At 41.3% G+C, this 21,182-nt stretch overlaps 1 protein-coding gene across 1 annotated transcript in view; it reads left to right on the forward strand.

Annotated features, from left to right (window-relative positions):
- The first annotated feature begins 265 nt into the window (after positions 1–265).
- The window catches only part of DIDO1 (death inducer-obliterator 1), a 47,288-nt gene continuing 26,371 nt past the window's right edge, over positions 266–21,182 (forward strand). The window contains exons 1-7 of the mRNA XM_071573116.1: positions 266–383; positions 9,534–9,729; positions 11,382–11,486; positions 11,740–12,646; positions 12,962–13,280; positions 16,020–16,232; positions 16,974–17,199. Coding sequence (XP_071429217.1) covers positions 9,642–9,729; positions 11,382–11,486; positions 11,740–12,646; positions 12,962–13,280; positions 16,020–16,232; positions 16,974–17,199 — 1,858 coding nt within the window. The 5' untranslated portion in view covers positions 266–383; positions 9,534–9,641. The remainder of the gene's footprint in view (positions 384–9,533; positions 9,730–11,381; positions 11,487–11,739; positions 12,647–12,961; positions 13,281–16,019; positions 16,233–16,973; positions 17,200–21,182) is intronic.

Below are 21,182 nucleotides of genomic sequence, written 5' to 3' on the forward strand. Positions count from 1 at the left end.
CACGAGTCATGACTTAAAGCTGCCGTTCCCGGGAGGAAAAATCAGGCCGGGTTTGCCACAAGAGAGCCGGGAACAGGCGGGAGGGAGCCGCGAGCAGTGACCGCAGAGGGGAACGAGGAGCCCGCGGGCAGCGGCGGGGGAGAGACTGAGGAAGGGCGGCGGGGGGCGAAGGAGAGCCCGAGGAGGGGCGGCCGGGGCTGAGGGCCCTCCCTTGCCGCTGTCGGGGGCGGTGCTCCGGGCCCGGCGCCGCCATCTCGCTGTCGGGGTGGGCAGGTCCGGAGCGGCCCCGCCCGGCGCTCCGCGGTGCGAGGAGGAAATGGCGGCGCGGCTCGGCTGAGACCCCGCGGTGCTGGCGGCGGTGAGATCCGCGATCCCTGCCCGTGGTGAGTGAGGGAGGGAGGGAGAGAGGCGGGTGGGGATTAGCCCTGGGACGGGAGCGGGGTCGGGGCCGGAGAGGCTGCGGGGAGGCCGCGGGAGAGGCGGCGCGGCCGCCTTTGGGTCGCGATAAAATGGAGGCGGGTGAGGGGGGGCGGCTCTGAGGGAGCGGGGCCCGGCCCGGTGTGGGGGAACCGGCGGCTCCTTGGGGTGCCCCCGCAAAGGGGAAGCCTTTGGGCCCCGCCGCGCTGGGGCCGAGCCGAGCGGGCGCTGCCCGGGCCGGGGCGGCTCCTCCATGTTGCGGGAGGGAGCGAAGCGAAGGCCGCGTGTGTCGGGCCCGGCCACGGCCCCGGGGCTGCTCCGGGAGGGCCACACCGGCCGTGCCGGGGCCTTTCGCCGCCCCACGGGCCCGGGCAGAGCGGCCGAGAAGAGGCAGCGCCTTTGGGGACCCAGAAACACGCCCGAGCGAAGCCGACCCGGGCGGCGGTGCCGAGACTGGCCTGCCCTGGGGACATGGTGGTTCCCTCTGGGCAAAGGAGGGTTCGCCTTATCGGTGAGTTAAACACGAGGGGTTGAACTTCATCGTGTTCTGATTTAGCTCGCTTTAAATATTTACTAAATTCATTCTCAACAACCATCCCTTATCCCTGCATTAATGTACTTAAATGGCACTAATGTGCTTAAGTACCGTCTCTTGGAGATGATTGATGGTTTTGGAGCTGCTTCTGTGGCCTGTAAAAGCCACTCTTTGGTGGCGACCAAATTCTGTTTCGTACAGTTAAAGAGTTTTTAGTTTATGCCTCCAAGTGATTGCTATGAAAATCTCACTGTCTGAGCTCGCCTTTTTTAACTTGGAAGGAATGTCACAGTCTCCTGTTATAAGATAATGTCAATTGCACTTCAGTTTCAACATTCAATAATTCGAAACAGTGTAACGTGGTGTTTTTCTTGAATGAGCTTTCATGTTTTCTTTCCAGAAATTTAAGGGAGACCAAAAAAATGCTGATTCCTTTTATTTAACTCAAAAGGATATATATAGCATTCCTAAAATCCGTGGTTTATTTTTTTCCGCTGGATGTTAGAGTTGAGATTTTTTTTTTTTCAGAAATAGCTCTTTTGAATACTTAATAATCACAGCCTTGTTTAAGTAAATTCTTTGGCAGCTGATACTCAACTATATTTTGCCTTATTTTATGAAAAATTTTCCACTTTATTGTCTTTCTATTTTTCTCAGTTTTATTATAAGTGGTAATTCGAATGAGTTTGCCTTCAGCTGTCTTGGTGCTGCTTCTACAAGCAAAAATTGCCAGCTGTTTAACCAATTTAATTGGCTGGTCAGTGAAAAACGATGTGTAGTTACTGTACAAGAGCAGCACATCCTGTGATAACTAATAGATATTTTAGGTTGTGCTCCACTTTTATGTGTGCCAGCTGCTTGTTGTCTTTCCTTGACATTTGGAACTTTCTATAGGAATAAATATAGAAGGAAGCTCAAAATAGCAGTTCAGTTGGGCCTTAATTTTTTTTCCTTTGGTGGTTCCAGGAACGTGTCACACAGAAAGGTGTTTTAAAGGAAGGATCAAGGCCCACGTTGGCCTTCAGCCCCCTCTCAGGCCCCAGTGATTTGCAAATCAAATAATTGGTGTTTTCAAGTAAATACTTCCTTCTACAAAGTTCTTGTGTTGTTTCTTTAAAGGATATTTTAGTTGATTTCTGCTCGTACATAAATGAAGGTTTTGCTGTGCTGCAAATATTTGAACACTTTGAAAAGGTCTACGGATCTTAAAACTGTTGAAATGTAAAAGAATAATATAAACAAATGTGTGTAATTCACACGGTGCTTCAGAGGGTGTTCGTGTAACTAAGAGATATGTTTTGAGTTATAAAAACAAACACCAAACCCCTGAAACTCCCCAAAGCAATACAAATACAGTCAAGTCTAAGTTAGTAAATAAAATTGAATAAATAATTTTTCTGTGTCTCGTGGACTCACCAAAAGCCACTTTGTTCTACTTAATCCAGTTTCACTGCTAAGATTTTTCTGGCAGTTGATCACATTATTTGTTCCTGATTTAAGATAGTAATTGTCTTTTTAGTTGCAATTCACAATTGTGGGATTTTAAGTCTGTTACAGCTTGAAACTTATCTGGAAATACTCGTTGGGAGGGAAGGGGCAAAGATCAAAGGGGTTGGGCTGAGGGTTGTAAAATGTAACTTATTAAAGGGAAAGAGGGGCCTGTAGTTGTTAAGAGCAGGGTGAGATGGTTTAGTTGATACAAGTGGTGGTGTCTGCACTGGGTTTATTCTCTGGCAGTGCCGGCAGCAGCGGGGCCGTGGTGGGGGAATTAAGGAGAGGATTTGAATGTAAGGAAGATTTCCCCGAGAGCTGGTTCCTGTTTGGGCAGCCAGGCCTGTCCTCAGGCAGGATCCTCTCTCAGTTAACGCTTGGAGGACTGAACCGCTCTCAAGTTTTTATCTAACAGGTTCTGAGATAAGGGGACACTCCTCAGTTCTGATAATGGTGGTGGTCTCAAGAGCACTGATAGACTTTGAGGTTAAAAAGCTTAAATTTCTCGTTAGGGATCCAAACCACACAGATTAAATGTGCATTCTGTGTGTTCTCCCAGCAAACCCTGATCAAAACTGGAAGCTCCGCTGTGTTTACTGCATCTGAAATGACATAATCAGCGTGCTGTAATTGCCGCGTTTCACCAGACTTTGAAGAGGTTAATTTCTGTTTAACTTTGTGTAATGAAGTAATTTTATGAAATAGGCATAAAAATTAGAGCTGGTTTCATGAGTTATATTTTAGCTCCCTTTTTGCAAATGAAATAAGGGGGAAGTGCAAAACCACATGATTTTGTTTCTTCCACAGCTGTATTGATAGGCTCAGACATCACAAATTATTTAAAACTAAACAGACTGTGGGATGAGCAAGAGTTAAACTGTGAGGTCCTTGGATTGAGCTGTTGGGATTATAGCTGAGTGTTCCCAACAGCCTGAATAAAGAACTCATTTCCTTGGTGGAGGAATGCCAGAGGGTGTGGATTGGCTTCCCAGAGCACCGTGTTCTCTGGGCATTTGCTGAAGAGATAAAGTTCAGTAGCAGAAATTGAACATTAGACAAATAAATAGTGTGTATTTGCAAAGGATTTTCATTCAAGGTGATGGAAAAGGAATGGTAAAGATATTTACCCAATCAGAGAGAGTTTTATTGTGTGAACTTAGAACCACAGCGTAAAATTGGTGAGTACTGGGGCCTTTAGAAGGTTTCTTATACAGCAATGGTTATACTTGGGTTTTAAGTCTGAGCTTTTGACCATGGAAAGATGCCTTAATTTTTTTTAAAATCTGTATAAAAGGGAAAAAGAAACTAGCAGAGCAATCTGTGCTGCCTTGATTCTGATTACAACTTTCCCTCATGAGCCAAATCTGTTTCTTGATTTTTGCTCATACTGTTCAGATTTTGAAAGCTGAAGCAAACATGACCCAAAATTTCAATTTATTTTATTTTTGGGTAAATTTTCGTTTTTAGGGCAGCTGTGGGATTCTCTTACTCAGAAGAATGTGACTAAAGGCTTCAGAAAGTATTGTGGGAGTAGTGAAAAAAGAAAGTCTTTTAGTCAGTATCTGCCTGGGCTACCAACCACCCATGGAGCTCTGACTAAAATGTAAAAATAACATGTGTATATACTTTTCTTTCCTCCTAACATTAGGTGACGTTTTTACAAATGCAGAAAACACTAAAATCAGTATGAATTTTATTTGTCAAGCAGTTATGGCCCTCCTGTATTGTAGGATGTGTCAGTGTTGGTGCTCTGTGTTCAGGGTCACTGCAGTTCTGTCAGTGCAGTTGTCACAGTTCTTTCCCAGCTACTGACATAGAGCTGTGCTGTCAAATCTTGCCCTGCCTACACAGATACCTTAGGAAGTGTTGGCTGATGTAACTCCTTCTTTCAAGGAATTTGAGTGAATTTCAAAGTCTTTTTTCCTACCCGGGATGAGCTGCTGGTTCCCTGCTTGGAGGGGCCTGTGCCGGTGTGGGAAGGAGCTGTGGTGGTTCTGGTGCAGCTGCCCCGACACACCCCCTGCCCTGTGTGGGGCTCCCCTGCCCCACCTGCAAACACACACAGGTAAAAGTGCAACTCTGCAGGTGTGATTGCACCAGTAAGGCCAGCACAGCTCTGTGACAGGGGCTTGTAGCCCTTCACTTCCTGCCTTGGGCAGTGATGTTGAAGAGAGGATCTCCACAGAGGTGTAGAAGCCTTTGAATTATTTTTTTCCAAGGCCCCACCTGGAGATCTGATCCCCTTGGTGCTCTCAGGTGTCTCTGGGGGAGCTTTCCCTTTGTGCTGTGGGTGCATCTCACCCTTTCAGTCCATCACCCTCAAAGGGTGCACAGTCTTTGTCTGCTGGTTCAACCACTTGGGGCAGCCTCATCTCACAGACTAATCCGTTTGGTTCTTGTCCATTGCTTTTGGGAGGAACTTGATGGGTCCTCTGTAACACTGGAACATGAGGCTTTGCAAGGACTAGAACCAGTCTCTGTAATGGGTGGTGGGGACAGGAGTGCAGGAGCAGCAGGTCTGGGTGGGTGTGAGGTGTGGGGGCTGCGTGTCTGTGGTGCCATCCCTGACAAATAAATACCATGTTGTGTCTGTGCATCAGAGAGTGAAATGCTTCTCCAATCCTAAAATCTACCTTAAAAGTAGATCTGGGTGATACTTTGTCTTCATTTGGCTGTAAAGCCCTGCTCATATTTGTGTGGAATTGTTGCTGCTTCCCGCATGAAGAAGGGTGCACATTTCTAAATTTAGGCTGGGTTGTTCCTGAGGAACACGACTGTGTTACTGAGTTAGACGTTGCTCAATCTACATCTTGAAAATTTAAAAGCTTGTTATTTTTTTTTAAACCGGAATAATACATTAACTGTGGAATAAGAAGGAATGAACTGCCCCTTCCAGGTTGTTGGTATTGCAGGTAGTTGAGGTCACAGCTTTGTTTGTAATCCTGGGATTAAATTAGTGTTTAATGATAGACAGCAAAGCACTTACAGATAAGAGTTACAGGTTTTGAAGTGTTATTTCTCTTCGGTTTTATCCTTCTAGGTCTGACTATAAGCATTGAAATACTTTGATTTTATGCAAGCCAAGTGAGCATTGCCCCACTGGTGTCCTTCGGGCTGCTTTTGTAGTGCTTGTTGATTCAGTTTGTTGCTGTTTAACAGAAAGTGAAGGTTTCCCAGCTGGCATTTTTGACAAATAGGGATACAAAGTAATTTTCAGTGGGATCAGTTCTTCTGAGTGGCAATGCATAAGCTGAGCCACGCCAACATTTCTTTTATTTGCATCAGAAATTATGTTCTAATATGAGTTCTCAGGTTTGGTTTTTTTCATGTAATATTGCTGTATTTTCATATTAAGAATTTTTTAACACTTAAAGGAGACCAAGCCCAGTGCCTCTTATACAGGGAATAAAGTCTGCAGAGTGTAATTATGGCTGGAATTGCTGTTACCTCGTTCTGGGAAGGTACATTCTGCCCTGTTCATAACACCCTGTAGTTTATTTAAGAAACCTATCCTGGATATTTTGGTTCTAGTCAAATACCTTCAATATCAAGTCTTCTAATTCTGAAGAAATTCACTGAAAAATACAACTCAAGGCCACTTACAAGTCACTCTAATTGAAGCTGGTGCCTTAAATTGGGATGGGCTGGATTTTTGTCAGGACAGACATGGAAATGGTCACTGGTGAGTGGTACCTGCTTTGAACAGCTGGAAGGTGTAAGACCCTTATGCTTTGAATTTCTTCACAGATGCAAAGAGTCTTCTCTTCTCACTGACCTCATGGTCAGAACTTTATTTTGTCCATCGTGGCTGTTTTTCTGCCCTGGCCATTGAATTTCCATAATGTGTCTAGAACAGTAACTGGAGCTTCAGTGTGTGAAGGTGTGCATGAGATCTTTCAGAATCAAGAACATCCTTCTGTGGACTTCTCAGTGTGAGCAGGGAATGAGAAAACAGGTGTCAGATATTAATAATTTGGACTAACTATCCATGCAAGGGGCTGGTGTAATCTCTGAGATACCTGAGTTGGTGCAGATTGCAGCAAGTTGTCTGAGTGCTGGAGGCTGCTGACATCCCAGATCAGGGGATGAGGTGCAGCATGTTTTGTTACCCAGCTGTGACTGAGAATTGACATTAATGAGCCAATAAAGATCATTAGTCTTTCATACACATTCCTCAAGAAACTAAATAAGGTCCCCACTAAGCTGAAACTGAGGAATTTACCCTGAATACTGACAGTTGTTTTTTAATGTAAGTTCTCAGATAAGCGAGAAATTAAGTTAAACATTTTATTAATAAGGTGTCTTTCAAGATCATTTATATAGTCTTCCCAGTTAACTGAAGCAGGGAATTCTTAATGCAGTTCAAGTGCTAAGTTCTAGAAAAGACAAAACCTTTATGCCCTCAGAGTACCCACTGGGGTTTTATTTCCTCATCAGGGAAATAAGAGGAAAAAACAGGAGGGAGATCCTGATCTAAATGTCTCTTTATAGGTGATTTATTGAATTGGCCTTTATCTAAAATGCAAACACAAAGGTGGGGAAATGTTGGTGTTCTTTAAAAACTGCTCTGTCTGTAGCTTAAGATGCTGTTTTGGGGCACCACCAGCAGGTCCAGGTGTCCTCCTTGCAGGTCCTGCCGTTCACATCTCAGCTCTGAGTTACTGCCTGGGATAATCTCTCTCCTTTTTTGCTTGGGATTACAGTGTTGGGTTACAGTGGGAGTCTGTAGGTAAATGTGCTTTGTGAGAGGTTTTGTCTGAATGTGGGGAGGAGAGAATATATTTCCAGCAAAGTGGAGTGAGATTACCAGTAATGGTTTTGTTTGTTTAATGAAAGTGTGTTGGAGGATAGATGTGTAATATGTATTGTCAGGAGTTGCAGTAGTAGGATTTGAAATTTGGGATTTTCTTTTCTGTTTGTTGTTAAATTGGCTGCTGGTTGTGCCCTGGTATTTCTTCAGTCCATGAATAGTGAAAACCACACGTATTTACAGGGATGCTGAATGTGAGTCCTGGCCTCTGTGCTCCTGCAGCCCTGTGTGTCTGGGTTTGATACTGAGTAATAAGGAACAACCAAGTATTTCACAGCAAATGCAGGGGTGCTCCAATATTAGTGTTTTAAGTTTATATCTCTCAAGTTTGAAATTAAATTGCAGTTCTGTAAAAGTTTTTTACTGTAGGTTGATACAGGTAATATCAATGAGTTAACATCTACTAAAGCAAAATGAAGAATTTTCTGGTGTGGCATCTCCTGATTTTCAGTTGTTATTGGTGTTAGTGCTGTTTGCTGTTCAGTCAGAGCTGCGGCCCCCACTGGGTGGGGAGTGACTAATTCTGTAAAAGGCAGGTTGGGTTCAGCCAGCCGTGTCTGCCAGGAGGCTGTGCCGGTTCTGGGGCTGGAATGTTGTGGTGACACAGTCGGTGGCTCAGACATCATTTACAGAGTGTGTTGCACGTGGGGCCTTGAATGCCCAGGTAGAGCACCATGAACAAATCCTTTGAATGACTCTTTCTCAGGGTGTCTCAGATGAATTGCTCAAACAGGTTGCACTTTATGTGTGATCCAGAGGCACAGTTTGTTTCATAGTTCAATACAGAGTTAAACAAGAAGTGATCAGCTGACTTTCCCCTCTTCCTTTAGGCATATCACTTAAAAATTGCATGGTGTGTGATCAGTTGGAGATTCTGAACAGGGAGATGGGAAGGTTATTGCAGAGTTACACAGTGGGAGAAGGTCCTTTAAACTCAGTGATGGTCTCCCTGGATATAATCTCTGATTCAGACAGTGGAGCAAAGTACTCATTAGAGCAGGTATTCAATGCCATGAGATACAGCACCAGGGGTTTTATAGTTAGTTTGTTCTGTTTTCTTTTTTGTTATTGTTTAATTTTTCCTCCTATTTTTGGAGTGGGAACAGTTGACTGAGGGAAAGAATATCATAAGATACATAATCCTCTGGAGTGAAGGTAGAGGGGAATGACAACTGATGTGGGTCTAACTCTGCTCTCACGTTGTCTTTCCTAATTCTGCCTTGCCACAGTCATACAAATCTTTAGATTTATTTGAGATAATAAAGTGATGCACTGATGAAAATCAGATTTGAGGAGGAGTTTGTGTTTTGCACTCTCCTTTTATTTGGGACAGTGACATGGCATTGGAGAGCACCAGAGATGGTCATTGCTTCGGGAGTGAAAAGTGGATTTAAAGAACAAAGATGCTTGAAGAGTTCGGGCTTTGAGAGATTTGGAAAAAAAAAAGTCATTCTTTACAAAGCAAAGCCAGACTTTATTGGCATGGATTATCTAATCTGTTTTAAAACAGAATCTCCCCACCTGGAGTGTTTATAAACAGTTTTTACTCCTTTGAAAGAAGAATGAATGTCTTAGTTGTGTCTGACAGCTGCTCTGGCAGTTCCTCTGCATCTTTAATTGCAGAATTCTGACACACACAGTCTGTGGTCAGTTTTGTCCTTTTGCCTTCACTGCTTTATTTTATAGTCTGGTTCATCTTGTCCAGCTCATCCTCCTTTTCCTTCCAGATTCTTTTCCAGTGTTCCTGTAGTCTGGTGGGTTACTTTGGGTTAATGCAGACATTTCCTTCTGATGTTCAGGCTGGTGCTCAGAGCGTGTCTGCTGGGATGGAATTGTGTATAAACCAGTAAATCTGCCCTGCTGGAACCCAGGTCGTGCTGATGGAGTTTAAAAACATTTTTGTATGTTCATTTCACTGTCTGCTGAGTAAATTCCACCCTGAGGCTTTTAAATACTGTACATGGAATAGAATCTTGATTACAGTTTGTTACTCTTCTGGAAATCTTAATTGGATCTAAACAAATTCGTGAGAATGTGGTTGTGTTTTGTATTTCTTTCCAAGGTCTCAGCCATTGGTAAGAGGAGAGGTGGTGTTGCTTTATTTTGACTTTTCTTTCCAGTTGCAGTGGTTTTTCTGGAAGTGCAAAACTGTCAAGAAGACAAAATAATGGAATTTGCTATAAAAAGTAACAGAGGCAAAAATATAAATTTAGGTAATCAATGGCAAGATAAGTTAATAAACATATCAGTGCCTTATTTTGTCTCTTTTTTCTTTTCCAGGAGCCAGCAGGAAAAAGAGGGTTGATTGGATCAGCATTTGGACCTGCTGACAGCTCAGAGATCGAGTCTGGCACTCCTGAGTCAGGAATTTCAGCATGTGCTGGGTGGATGATGCTGAATGACTCTGATCCTGTGCTGCCCTCCTCTGGCTCTGCTCTTCAAGGAGAAACCCTTCAAACCTCTAATGCTGTGTCAGGTAAAGCTTAGAGAGGACATGGAGGAGCTTTCTTAGTTCTTTTTATCTGGAATTTATTTCTCAGAATTACCTCTGCTTGCAGCTTTTAACAGTTTTGCATCTTCCAGGGGAAACAGAGATGAACTTTAACTGTTTTGACTCGTTCTCTTACTTCTGTTGCAACCTTTCTGGTATAAATGTAATTTCAGTGCTGTTATATAAAAAAATAGTGATTTTTTTGAGGGGGAACTTAATGGAATTTCATATTGGATTGAATCAGTGTCGGCTTTGTACCTGTGTACTGCAGACTCAAATTTCACTTTTTATCCTGTCTCTAGTGCTAAAAGGAAACAGCTGCTATTTGAATTGTTGTTCTGAAGTCTGCTCCTTTTACAGTGACATTTACAGTATCTCACTGAAATGAGACACTGAAGTTACAACTCAAGTGTTAATTTACATCTGCTTGGATGTTTGTGTTTCCATTGCCTGTTACCAGTCCCTGTTGTAGCAGCATTAAATGTAACACTGAAAGCAGAGGGTGGCACTGCAGAGGGATTGTGTTAGAACAGCAGTGCAGGTGATGCAGTGTGTGAGACAGGGAAGCCTTTATCCCTGTTGGACCCTGCAGGACTGGGAAAAGCTCCTGGAAGTCTCTGAAAACAGAGCTGTGATCTGTGCAGCTGTTGCAAATCCTGGTTTTCCAGTACTGTTACTTAGGAATTCTGTCATGTTCCCTTTTGGCTTCCCTCTGCAATTCCTTAAACACACATATAAATACTCCAGAAACATTCTCGGGAGGAGAGTTGGGGATATTCTTTGTTTTCAGAGGACTGTTTGTGTTTAGGTCCCTCCTTGAGCTGTGCTCAGTACTGCCCATTGCAGTTCCATGTCAGCAGCGTGATGGGAGTGGCTGCAGCACTCGGTGTCTGCTGGTTTGGGGGCAGTTCCATGGCAGGCACCTCATTTGAAATACTCTGACTTGAATAATTATTCAAACCAGGTTATTCCTGAGTTACTTAAAATGCAGATCTTATATTTATCTCACTTGCTTCTGTCTCCTGAAATAGGAGAGTCTCCTACAGAGCTGGAAAAGACTTTTGAGGAAAAAGGATCCAGGTTGTCAGCACAGATTTTCTTTTTTCTGTAGTTCCATCCCTGACAGTTGCTGAATCTGTTCCTTTTTTTTTTTTGGGGTCATTCTGGTAGATCACGTAGGCTGGAGACCTCATTGTAAAGAACCATGTCAAGGAACAGCCTTTCTTAAATTTCATTCCATACAGATTTTTGTTTCATCTTTCCAGGGAGATTTTTATTTTGTTCCTTACTGTATAATTTCTTTTATTCAATAAACCTTGTTAGAAATAGTGAAGGAAAAGTGTTGCTTTAACCTGAATACCCACCAGTCTTTCTGAAACAACCTAAAAATAGCAGCTAAACTATATAATAGCCAAGGTACAGACCTACTTTATTTTAACAAGGAAGATTGGGGTATTTCCATTTTGTTTAAAATCCAAATACTCATATTTAACATAATCCTTTGAAGGAACATCAGTGGCTTGAAATACAAATTGAGTATTTGTTACAAAAAATCATGAGGTTACATCAAAATATTTAGCAATTAGGCTTATGAATATTTTTGAATTAAGAGTTCTGAACCTTATGTTTCTCTTCAGCCTTTCAGTGTGGGGACAGTGTTGGCTGTACTATGGAACAAGCTGTAAACACAGAGCCTTTGGAGTCTGAACCTAATACTGACAACATGGAAAATAGTTCTCCTGGTAAGATTCTTCCTTTTCAATTTGGCAGAAATTATGATATTTATCCATTTTGTAACAGCTGGATTATGTTGGCACAGTGATCAGTGATGTGTTTAAGTGCTACTGCTGTTGCAGTGCATTCACAGGAAAATATTTTATCTGCTTTGAGGGTCATAATAAGAGGTGGAGATAAATACATCACAGAGAAAATAATTAACGTTGAAAAAAGAGTTTTAAGGAAAGGCATTTTTAGTAACTATTCCCTTGTTTTTAGCATCAGTTTTGGATGATAAAGGTGAGCAAAGCAATGAGGAGGAACAAAAGTCTATCAAGCCTACAAGTAAAGAGTTCAGGAAGACCTGGGGCTTTCGAAGGACCACGATTGCCAAGCGAGAGGGCGCAGGAGACACCGATGTGGACTCTGGTGAGCAGCAGCCCCAGCAGCAGCAGGGGGGGCTCAGCCTCAGGCGCAGCGGGCGGCAGCCAAAGCGCACCGAGAGAGTGGAGGAGTTCCTGACAACTGTGAGGCGCAGGGGCAGGAGGAGCGTCCCCACCACTCTGGAAGATTCCAGTGAAGCAGCATCTGGTCCAGCCACGGACGCTGAAACTGCTTCTGAGGACAGTGTTGAGAGCACTCCAGACTCAAAGCCTGTCACTCGGAGGATTTGCACGAGGAGTTGTAAAGATCAGAAAAGCTCTAAAAGCAGACGGGTGAAGGAGGAAGAGGAAGAAGAAGAGGAGGAGGAAGAGGAGGAAGAGGAAGATGCTACCTCTGATAGTGATAGCGATGGGTTAACACTAAAGGAACTGCAGAATCGACTGAGGAAGAAACGTGTTGAACAGAAACCTGCACTGAAGGATGTGCAGAACCACCTGAAGAAAAGGAATTCAGAACAAGATCCCACCAAAGCAGGGGATGTCCTGAGTGAGAAACAGGTGGAATCAGAGCTGCCTGTCAAACAGGAGCCTGAAGCTGCAGATGGCACTGAGATCGCCAGTCAGGTGGTTGTGATTGAGGAAGACACTGAAGATCTCCAGGATCAGAAGGAGGAAAAGCCTGCCCTTAGTGCCAAGGGGGCCACAGATGAAGAGCCTGAAGAGCAGCCCAAAAGCAAACCTGAGTCTGAGATTTATGACCCAAACGCTCTGTATTGTATTTGTCGTCAGCCTCATAACAACAGGTAGGCAAAGGGTTCAACTGGAGGTGCAGTGCAAGGAGCTGGAATTGTTCTGTGATGAAAAAGTAAACCAAATGCTTGTGTTTACTTTTTGATTATATGTAAATGAGCTGTTTGGTTTGTTGAAGTTTGGGGGGAAGTTTATAACAAATACTTAAAAGAGGAAAAAGAAATACAGAAGTGACCAGCAAGGCAGAACTGTGCACTGGGGCTTTATTGGGATGCTTGCATTCTGCTGCTTGAAATTCCTGTTGAATGTTAAATTGTATTTTCATTTCCCAGTGTTTTAACTGTTCCTTGGTGGGGTTTCTCTTTCAGGTTTATGATCTGTTGTGATAGATGTGAGGAATGGTTTCATGGTGACTGCGTGGGTATTTCTGAGGCTCGAGGGCGATTGTTGGAAAGGAATGGTGAGGATTATATCTGTCCCAACTGCACCATTCTCCAGGGACAGGATGAGCCTGTGGCAGAGCTAGACCAGCAGGAAGCTAAAGCAGAGCAAGGGAATGTGGATGGCACAGAATTCACAAGCATAGGAACAATTGAACAGAAATCAGTAGAGGACCAAGGAATCAAGGGTAGGATTGAAAAAGCTGCAAATCCAAGTGGGAAGAAAAAACTAAAGATATTTCAACCTGTAAGTACTTTAATTGTTTCTTATTTTTCATGTATCATTGAGACAAGGAGTTGCTTGTACAGCTATAAATCTGACTTGTTTTTTTAAAGCTTAGCATGAAGCTGAACAGCTCACTACATGGTGCTGTTTAGCAGAGTTTATGCATAGCTCTGTCAGTACAGGATTTACAGCTGTTGCTTTCAAGTGAGGGATTTATAAGTTTTATATAGATGTAAAGAAATAGTTTGTGCTGTTCTCCCTCTTCTAAATACTCGTTTGGAAGTCAATGAGGTAGTCTTTTAATAAAATATTAGAATTTTGGACTGGTTTATAGTAGTTTTGAAATAATCTCAAACAACTTTGGACAGTGATAATGATACTTTGTGCTTCACACTGACAAGTGTCTGTACTTCCAGTTAATCTTTGAAGTTCAGATTTTTGTCTTGATGCTGCTTTAGGTTATTAGTAAATAGAGAATTCTTTTATACTGCCTTTTTTAACCTAAATATGTATATTTTGAATTATTGCAAAATCTAAAAGAAGTTTAAGTTTTGTGATAATAAGTTCCATGCCCAATTTGAAATGCATAGAAACTTCTTCAGCTCTGTACATGAATTAAGAAAACTTCATGCCACAGTGGTTGAATTTGTCCTGCCTAAGCTACTTGTAGTAATGCCAACATCTTGAACTATTCAATTTTCCTCTTTCTATATCTAGAAAAATATGTTTACTGAATTTGCTGTTAAAATGCCAACAGCAATTTATTTTTTTTTAATTTATTCTTTCATGTCTAAACTTCAATATCATCTGTAGAATAAATAGTGTAAATTTGAGTACAAGTATCTCTCCAGAGAAATTTTTCTGGTGTACATTTTCCATTGAATGTTTCTGGAACATCCCCCCACTTCTAATCAATTTTTATCAGAGCTGTCTATAGTAGCACAGTGAGATTAATGTACAAATCAGAACAGTTTCAGCTTAATATAAAAATATTTACTATTTTAAGGTAAATGTTTAGAAAACTGTTCTTGAAACTGATTTCAAATACACTTGTACTTCTTTGTACAGAAAAAATGCCTTTGAAAGTCCAGTGCTGTTGGCATTGGCTCTGTTGTTGAGTATCTCTGATCTTTGCATGCTGACCAGGCACTTGAGTGTGTTGGCCATCTCTCTGTTAATGAAAGAGAAACTTAATATCATTAATTCCTTGCCTCTTGTGGAAGAGATGCTTATATGTATTTTAGGTATTCTTTTGGCATTTAACAGTGGAATGGGACTGCTCTGCTTGTTTGCCAGGTGGTACCGTGCTCTGAGAGGAGTGGCTGTCACACCTGTGTGTGTTCCAGCACATGCTGTCCCTCAGCCTCACTTGAGATCCCTCCAAGGCTTGTATAAAGCAGCACCACTCTGTGGAATTCCCTGCCCATTCCAGACTTTAAGATCACTCTTCTTTCCTGTGCAATCACTTTGTTACACTGACTGAACACTCTCATTGCTCCACTTCATCTGTTCTCTTCCATCAGAATTGTTGGGAGAGACTCCTTTTGATTGCTGTCCCATAAGCACTTTGAGCTGCAGAATTTCAGTTTGTGATTAAAACTCAACAAGTTGTCTAATCAGCATTATTGGAAGTTTTGTCACCATCTTGAGTTAATGCTCTTAATTACAAATGGCAGCTCAGTTTCAGGGGCTTCTTAAGGAACATGAATTGATAATTCTTTATCTTCTCAGTTAAGTTTGTAAAAGATAGAAAAGAATTCTAAAGCAGTTTTTGTGGGAAAATTCTCAATTCCAAGTTTTCCCAGACTGAAGCAGATAATGCTGTCTGACTTTGACTGGGGAAAACCACTATGCAAATACTTACTTAACTGGAAATATTCATGAAAAAGTTACTTTTGGTAATTACAAATGGCAGTTTGTTGATGGTGAGAGCTGTCTAGAATGACAGTAGTTGTGAGTGTTACTCATTTTTATGAGTAACCTAGAAGAGAAATTAAAGCATAATATCCAGAGGTAAAATGCTGGAGCCTAAAAAGCTTTCAAATATTTCTAAACTTTGGCCTAATGTACTCTGTTCTCAAGGAATGTGCTGTTTTCTGAATCTTAACATTTGAAGAGGAAGCACCTCAATATAAATGGAGAGTAATTTTGAAGTGGAGGAAAATACAGAGTGCACATACAAACCTCTAAATGTGCTAGAAGTAGGAGACTATGGGAAAGTTGTCTGGGAAAATGGTTGCTTTTATCTAAATTGGAGACTTCTACATTTAAAATTGCTAAATCTCCAGAGCAAGGATAATCTGTACACCTGAAGGCTGAGTGCTGCCTCTTGCCCTTGTGCGTGGCTGGGCACAGCAGCTGATGGGGATGTAGAAGTAAAATGTGGTTTAGAGACCTTGATAATGAGAAACCAGATGTGAGTTATTAAAATTCCTCACATCATTTAGAGGACCAGAAGAAAAACATTTGTGTGCTTATGGGAGTTGACAGTGTAGGAAGCCAGGCTCCTTTATTTGAGTGCCAGCAGATCAACCACTTGAAAATGCAGTGCATTCTGAAAATAATGTGTTGGTAGTGAAATTCTTACCTTTGTGTGGTTGTTTCTGTTCTGTCCTGAATGATGGTGGTTTCCACGCTGGCCGTTGTGCAGGTCACTGCCAGAGCTGCATCTACACATGTGTGAGCATTTCTCCACATTGTAAAGGCACGTTCCTGTTGTTTCCCCCTTGAAGGCTCAGCTCACTCCCTCTCACTCTGCAGGTGTTGGAAGCTCCTGGTGCATCCAAGTGCATCGGTCCCGGCTGTTTCAACGTGGCCCAGCCCGACTCCGTGTACTGCAGCAACGACTGCATCCTCAAACACGCTGCAGCCACCATGAAGATCCTCAGCTCTGGCAAAGACACAAAACCTAAACCTAAGGAGAAGATCAAGCCAAAGTCTGAAAAACCTGGCATGCCAAAATCCCAGCAGCAGGTAAGCTCATCTTCATGCCCCAGAACAGTTGTCCTGAAGCACAGTGGCTTATTTCTGTGCTCTCTTTTTTGAGTCAAATAAAATTGCCAGGTCCTGCATTGTAGAGCAGGTTTTTATTATTTTGTTGTTGTTGTACTCTTGCCTTTTTCTGTGGTAACAGCATTGTTTAATTCTTCTGACAGTAAAATGTTTTCTTGTCACTTCTTAAAAAATCTTAATTGCCTCTAGATGGAGACAGTCTCTTGCAAAGGTCTTCCAGATGGCAATGCAGTTAAAAAAATTGTCATTCAAAATTAATTTACCTTCAAAATGTATAAGCATACTCTTTATTTTAATTCAATTCAAATTAATTTTGCCTTGTTAAACTCTAAATTACTGGGGTTTGGGCAGTAATTTGGACCTACTGTGACTTTATAGTATGTGTGCTTTGGGAAGAACAATGATGAAAACAGAGCCCTCTGTTTCCTTTTGCAACCACTGTAGAGTGGATGTATTTCAGAGGAACAACCCCCCCAAATACTGTTGTTTTGAGGTGGTTTCTTAACCATTCCCTTTTCCTGAAGTTACCCTGTATATCACCTTTGCTTTATGGATTTGAATGTGAAATTGTCATTTCAGGTTCTTTACAGGAGTTTACTGTAAAAGCAGTTGGTGTACATGTGTGCAACTGTATCTCTGCTTATTTGTAAAACAGAATATATTTGATGATCATTAGTAATCAAGCTTCTTTTAATTGTACAGGCAAGTATCAAACCACTTTCAAACCAAAAGAGACAATTCCCTGAGAAAAGGGAGGTGACTGTGAAGAAGACTGTTGTGACAGTGGCCAAGCCTGAGGCAAACACTCCACCTGTTGCCAGAGAGGCACCAGCAGAACCCGTGACACCGTCCTGGGCCAGCGATCATAATTACAATGCTGTAAAGCCTGAAAGGACTGCTGCCATTTCACCTGCACTGTTGTTCAAATGTATGTATTGCATAGGGATATTCCTGAATAATCATATTTTCTTTGAGTACCCATCCATTCTTGGCTCTGCAAGACTAGGGAGTTTAGGAATTGGGGGGGTTTTCTTACTGTGGCACCAAGCTACTTTTCTCCACCTTCAAAGATTCTCACACAGATACACACAAATGAGAGACACTTTTAGAAGTTTCATTTGTATCATATGACAGTTGTATGATTTAAGAGCCTGTTGATCTACCCAGCTGATTTCTGGATGAAAACTACATGGTTAAGCTTCAAATTTTTCCCATAGAGACAGTGTCTGTTTCTAGTCTAGAAGGTAAGTATTGATACATTTGTGTTAACTTTTACAAGAAGGTTGTGCAGTGTGCACCATGAATCAGCAATCGCCTGTACTAATTTGAATTGTATTTTTGTGATTTAGATTGGGCACCTGTCTCTCAGGTCTTGCATTTTCAGTGCCTGGTGCCAAGAATGAAATCTCCAACGTGGTATCCAGCGATACTTGACACTTCTGCAAACAGCTTTTAACTGTCAAGTATATTCCTGCTGCTTTTCTTCCTTACATGAGATAATTTAAAGACCATTCTTTTCTGTTATTTTTGGGGAAGACAGAACTCTTCTTACCTTTTTTTTTCCCTGTTTTTTTTGCTTTCTGTGTTCATTCTCCACACATTATCCACACACACAAGAACACATCGCAGGTGGATGTTGGGCAGAGTTACTGCCTTGCATGTTTTTGCAGGTTTTGAGTAGCATCCTTGTAATTCATATGAAGGTAAGTAAATACTGTTTGAAGCCTGAACAAGTCCTTCTGCTTATGACAGTTTTGACTGACTCCATTTTATAATGCAGTTATGGAACTTCAGATGCAATCTGACATTTCACAAACCACACCACCTGGTGTCGTGCTTGCTCATTTGAAGATTAATGAATTCAGAAATCCAGTGCTCACAGCTTTTGTAAACACACTTCAGCCAATTCACGTTCTATTTTCAGAGGTAAACCTTATTGAACTTTTATGTACAGTAACTGATAAGTTTTTAAGTGATATTGAAGATAATATTTTTTTAGAGATAATTTTTAAACACTGGAGGAACAACAGCTAACCCAAATTTCTGTTCTTTGTCATAGCATGCAGTGCACTTATGAGGTACATTATAATGGTATTTGCCCACATCAAATGTTTAAATTATTATAGTTTTTCCTGAAGTATTTTGTTGCTTAGGCCTTGTGCCTCTTTTTTTAGTGAACTCCCTTCAAGATACTTATTTTAATTGACTTGCATTTTTTAAGATTCTTTTAAAGAAACTTTAGCTTTTTTGTCAGAAAGAAGTGTTTTAAACATAACTAAAATTAGGAGAGAAGGACATAAATGAAACTATAAGTGCTTATTTTACATGTCAGTTTTTTTGACACTTTCTGTTCAGTACAATTATAGGTGTCCATAGAACCATCTCACTTAAAATGTCTTCATTGCTGTAGGATTTGTTTTTTTCCAAGGAGACAGGAATACAGGTTTTTAGGCAGAAAGTTTGAGGGTTTTCATAGAGGAAGTTGCTCTTAAATTTTACCATAGTGGAAGTTTTACAGATTTAACTAATTCCAATAGAAAACTGGATTCCTGTAGCTAAATAGTAATGTATATGTAAATATATGTAAATACCAAACTTTAGTAACAAATAGAGAACAACCTCATTTGTGTGATGAAGAACTCTCATACCAAATGCAAGGAAGAATTTGATTGCTTTTGTTAAGGTAAGTTACACTGATATGTGGGGACTCTATGCCATTACTTAATGCCCAGTTAAACTGTCTGTGTATTTGTAAAAAATGTGTCCTGCTTTTTGATGGATGAGTTTGAGCTGTAATATTCCTCAGAATCTGCCAGTGCACCATCTGCAAGAGCATTCTACCAGATTTTATTTATTTAAGAAGTTTTTATATGCTGTTCTAAACCTAGAAAGTTACAGCATTAGGGTCATTCCTAAGAGTCCTCTCACTTCAGGTATCAAAAAGGGAGAACTCTTAAGTCTGAGCTAATCTGTCGTGGAAAACACATTCATGGGACCAAACATACCATTTGTTTTAGACACATCCTAAAGTGACTCCCTGTTTAGAAATGAGTATTTCTGAACATGGGTTCTGAAGGACTTGCAGTCCAGAGGAGGCAAAGGATGGGATCCTTCCTCATGCAGTGTCTCAGAATGCTGCCCACGTTCTCCCAGAGCTGCCAGCCACGTTCAGCAAATCCTTATTTGTGACTTCAGTGCACGAGGCCTTTTAGGAATTAAGGAAACTTAACATGATTAGCAGAATTACTCCCTGTAATACTCTTTCCATCAGTCAGTTTATCACTTCAGACATGGATTTCCTTTATACATTCACTCCATACTTGTCAGATGGAAGATTTCGTTATTACATGACACAGTAGGTTTGTTAAGTAGTACCAAGAAGAAAATTAAGCCACTCTAAAACATGTACTGGCTATTAGGAGCATATAGTATATATGCTTCTAAGCCCACTGCCAGGCCCCCTTCTCTGCATTTATAAAAAAAAAGGGGGGGATATTTAATGCTGTGCAGTTATATAGAAGTATTGGGGGGTTTATTTCTGTTACTCCCTTAATTTGTCATTTTTACTAATTTTTCTGTGTTTTCGGGGGGGATGAGTTAGGGCTGTACTTAACAGTGACTTTGTACACCAAAATCTGGTGCCTGATTAATGACACCATCTACCATCTTTATGTGCCCAGTGAAAACAATTCTTTTGATTGATTTCATAACTGGAGTGGGACATACCTTGAACTTGTCAGGATAAGTGAATATTAAGTACAAGTACTTTTAAAGTTGCAGGCAGTATCTGAACTACACATACAAGACAAAATTAGGTATGAGCCACATTTCCTTTTGGAAGAGTTACTTTTTACTTTCATTAGGAAAATTGGTATTAATTTAGTATCATTTTATATTGAATTTCAGAAGTCATCCTGGCTTCCAGTTTGATATTCCAAATTGAAGTGTATGGATTGTCAAGATTTGGGAACATTGTTCAGAGATCCATGTTGTGACAGAAATTCTGACTTTGTCATGTTATGATCAAAATTTAGGTCATATCACAGGAGATGTAAGAAAGCAAACCAGACTGGTTTATTTAGGAAGATCCTTGAGGTATTTGTGGGGAAGCACCACCTGGCATGATTTCTGAAACGTGTCACTTTTGCTCGCGGACTGATGTCTTAGAATAATAGGAAGTGTTACTTTTAATTACACTGGAGGAGGACAAGCTTAAGGTAGCACAATACAAACACTTTTTTCCACAAAGGAACCATAAAAGCAGTGTGTGTCCAGTGCTTATTTGACTCTGCTGAGAGCTTTTGTGTCACATATTACATTTAATATCAAATTTGTCTGTTACATTCACTGCTGCCCAGTGGAAAGGGAATAAAGGAACACTCCAGGCATGAAGTTTGCTGATGCGGATGTGTGTCAGCAGCATCAGTGGCTGTGTCTGAAGCACCTGAACTCAGGTATTCATTTTGACAGAGCAACACTTGGAAGATACTTTTTTCTGTATTTTTGCTGTTACTTCTCAAATAGAAATCAGCAGCAAATGTATCCACAGTTTTAAAACAGAAAATGTATCCTAAAGGGGAGGGGAAGAGGATAAACATTTGCAGTGTCCCAGTTTTTAACTAACCAGCCCTAAGTATACCAGGTATTCATCAGTGCTTCAGTGCTTTGAAGTTCACCTGACTTACTGGATTTAAAAGGAATACATGAGCTGATAATTTACTCAGTTCAGGTGCTAAAATTGCTTAAACACCTTAGCTGCTTTTATTGAGAAAAGCAACTAAGTGTGCAGGAGAGTGAGGAGGGTTTATTAGCTAAAAACCCACATACATTAAATATGTTTCCTATTAATTGTCTTGTGGCAGAACTTCAGAGTAAAAAGCACTTGTCACACCAAACCTCTAAACTTCTGTT

The sequence above is a fragment of the Pithys albifrons genome, chromosome 18, assembly GCF_047495875.1.
Source record: "Pithys albifrons albifrons isolate INPA30051 chromosome 18, PitAlb_v1, whole genome shotgun sequence".
Classification (NCBI taxonomy): domain Eukaryota; kingdom Metazoa; phylum Chordata; class Aves; order Passeriformes; family Thamnophilidae; genus Pithys; species Pithys albifrons.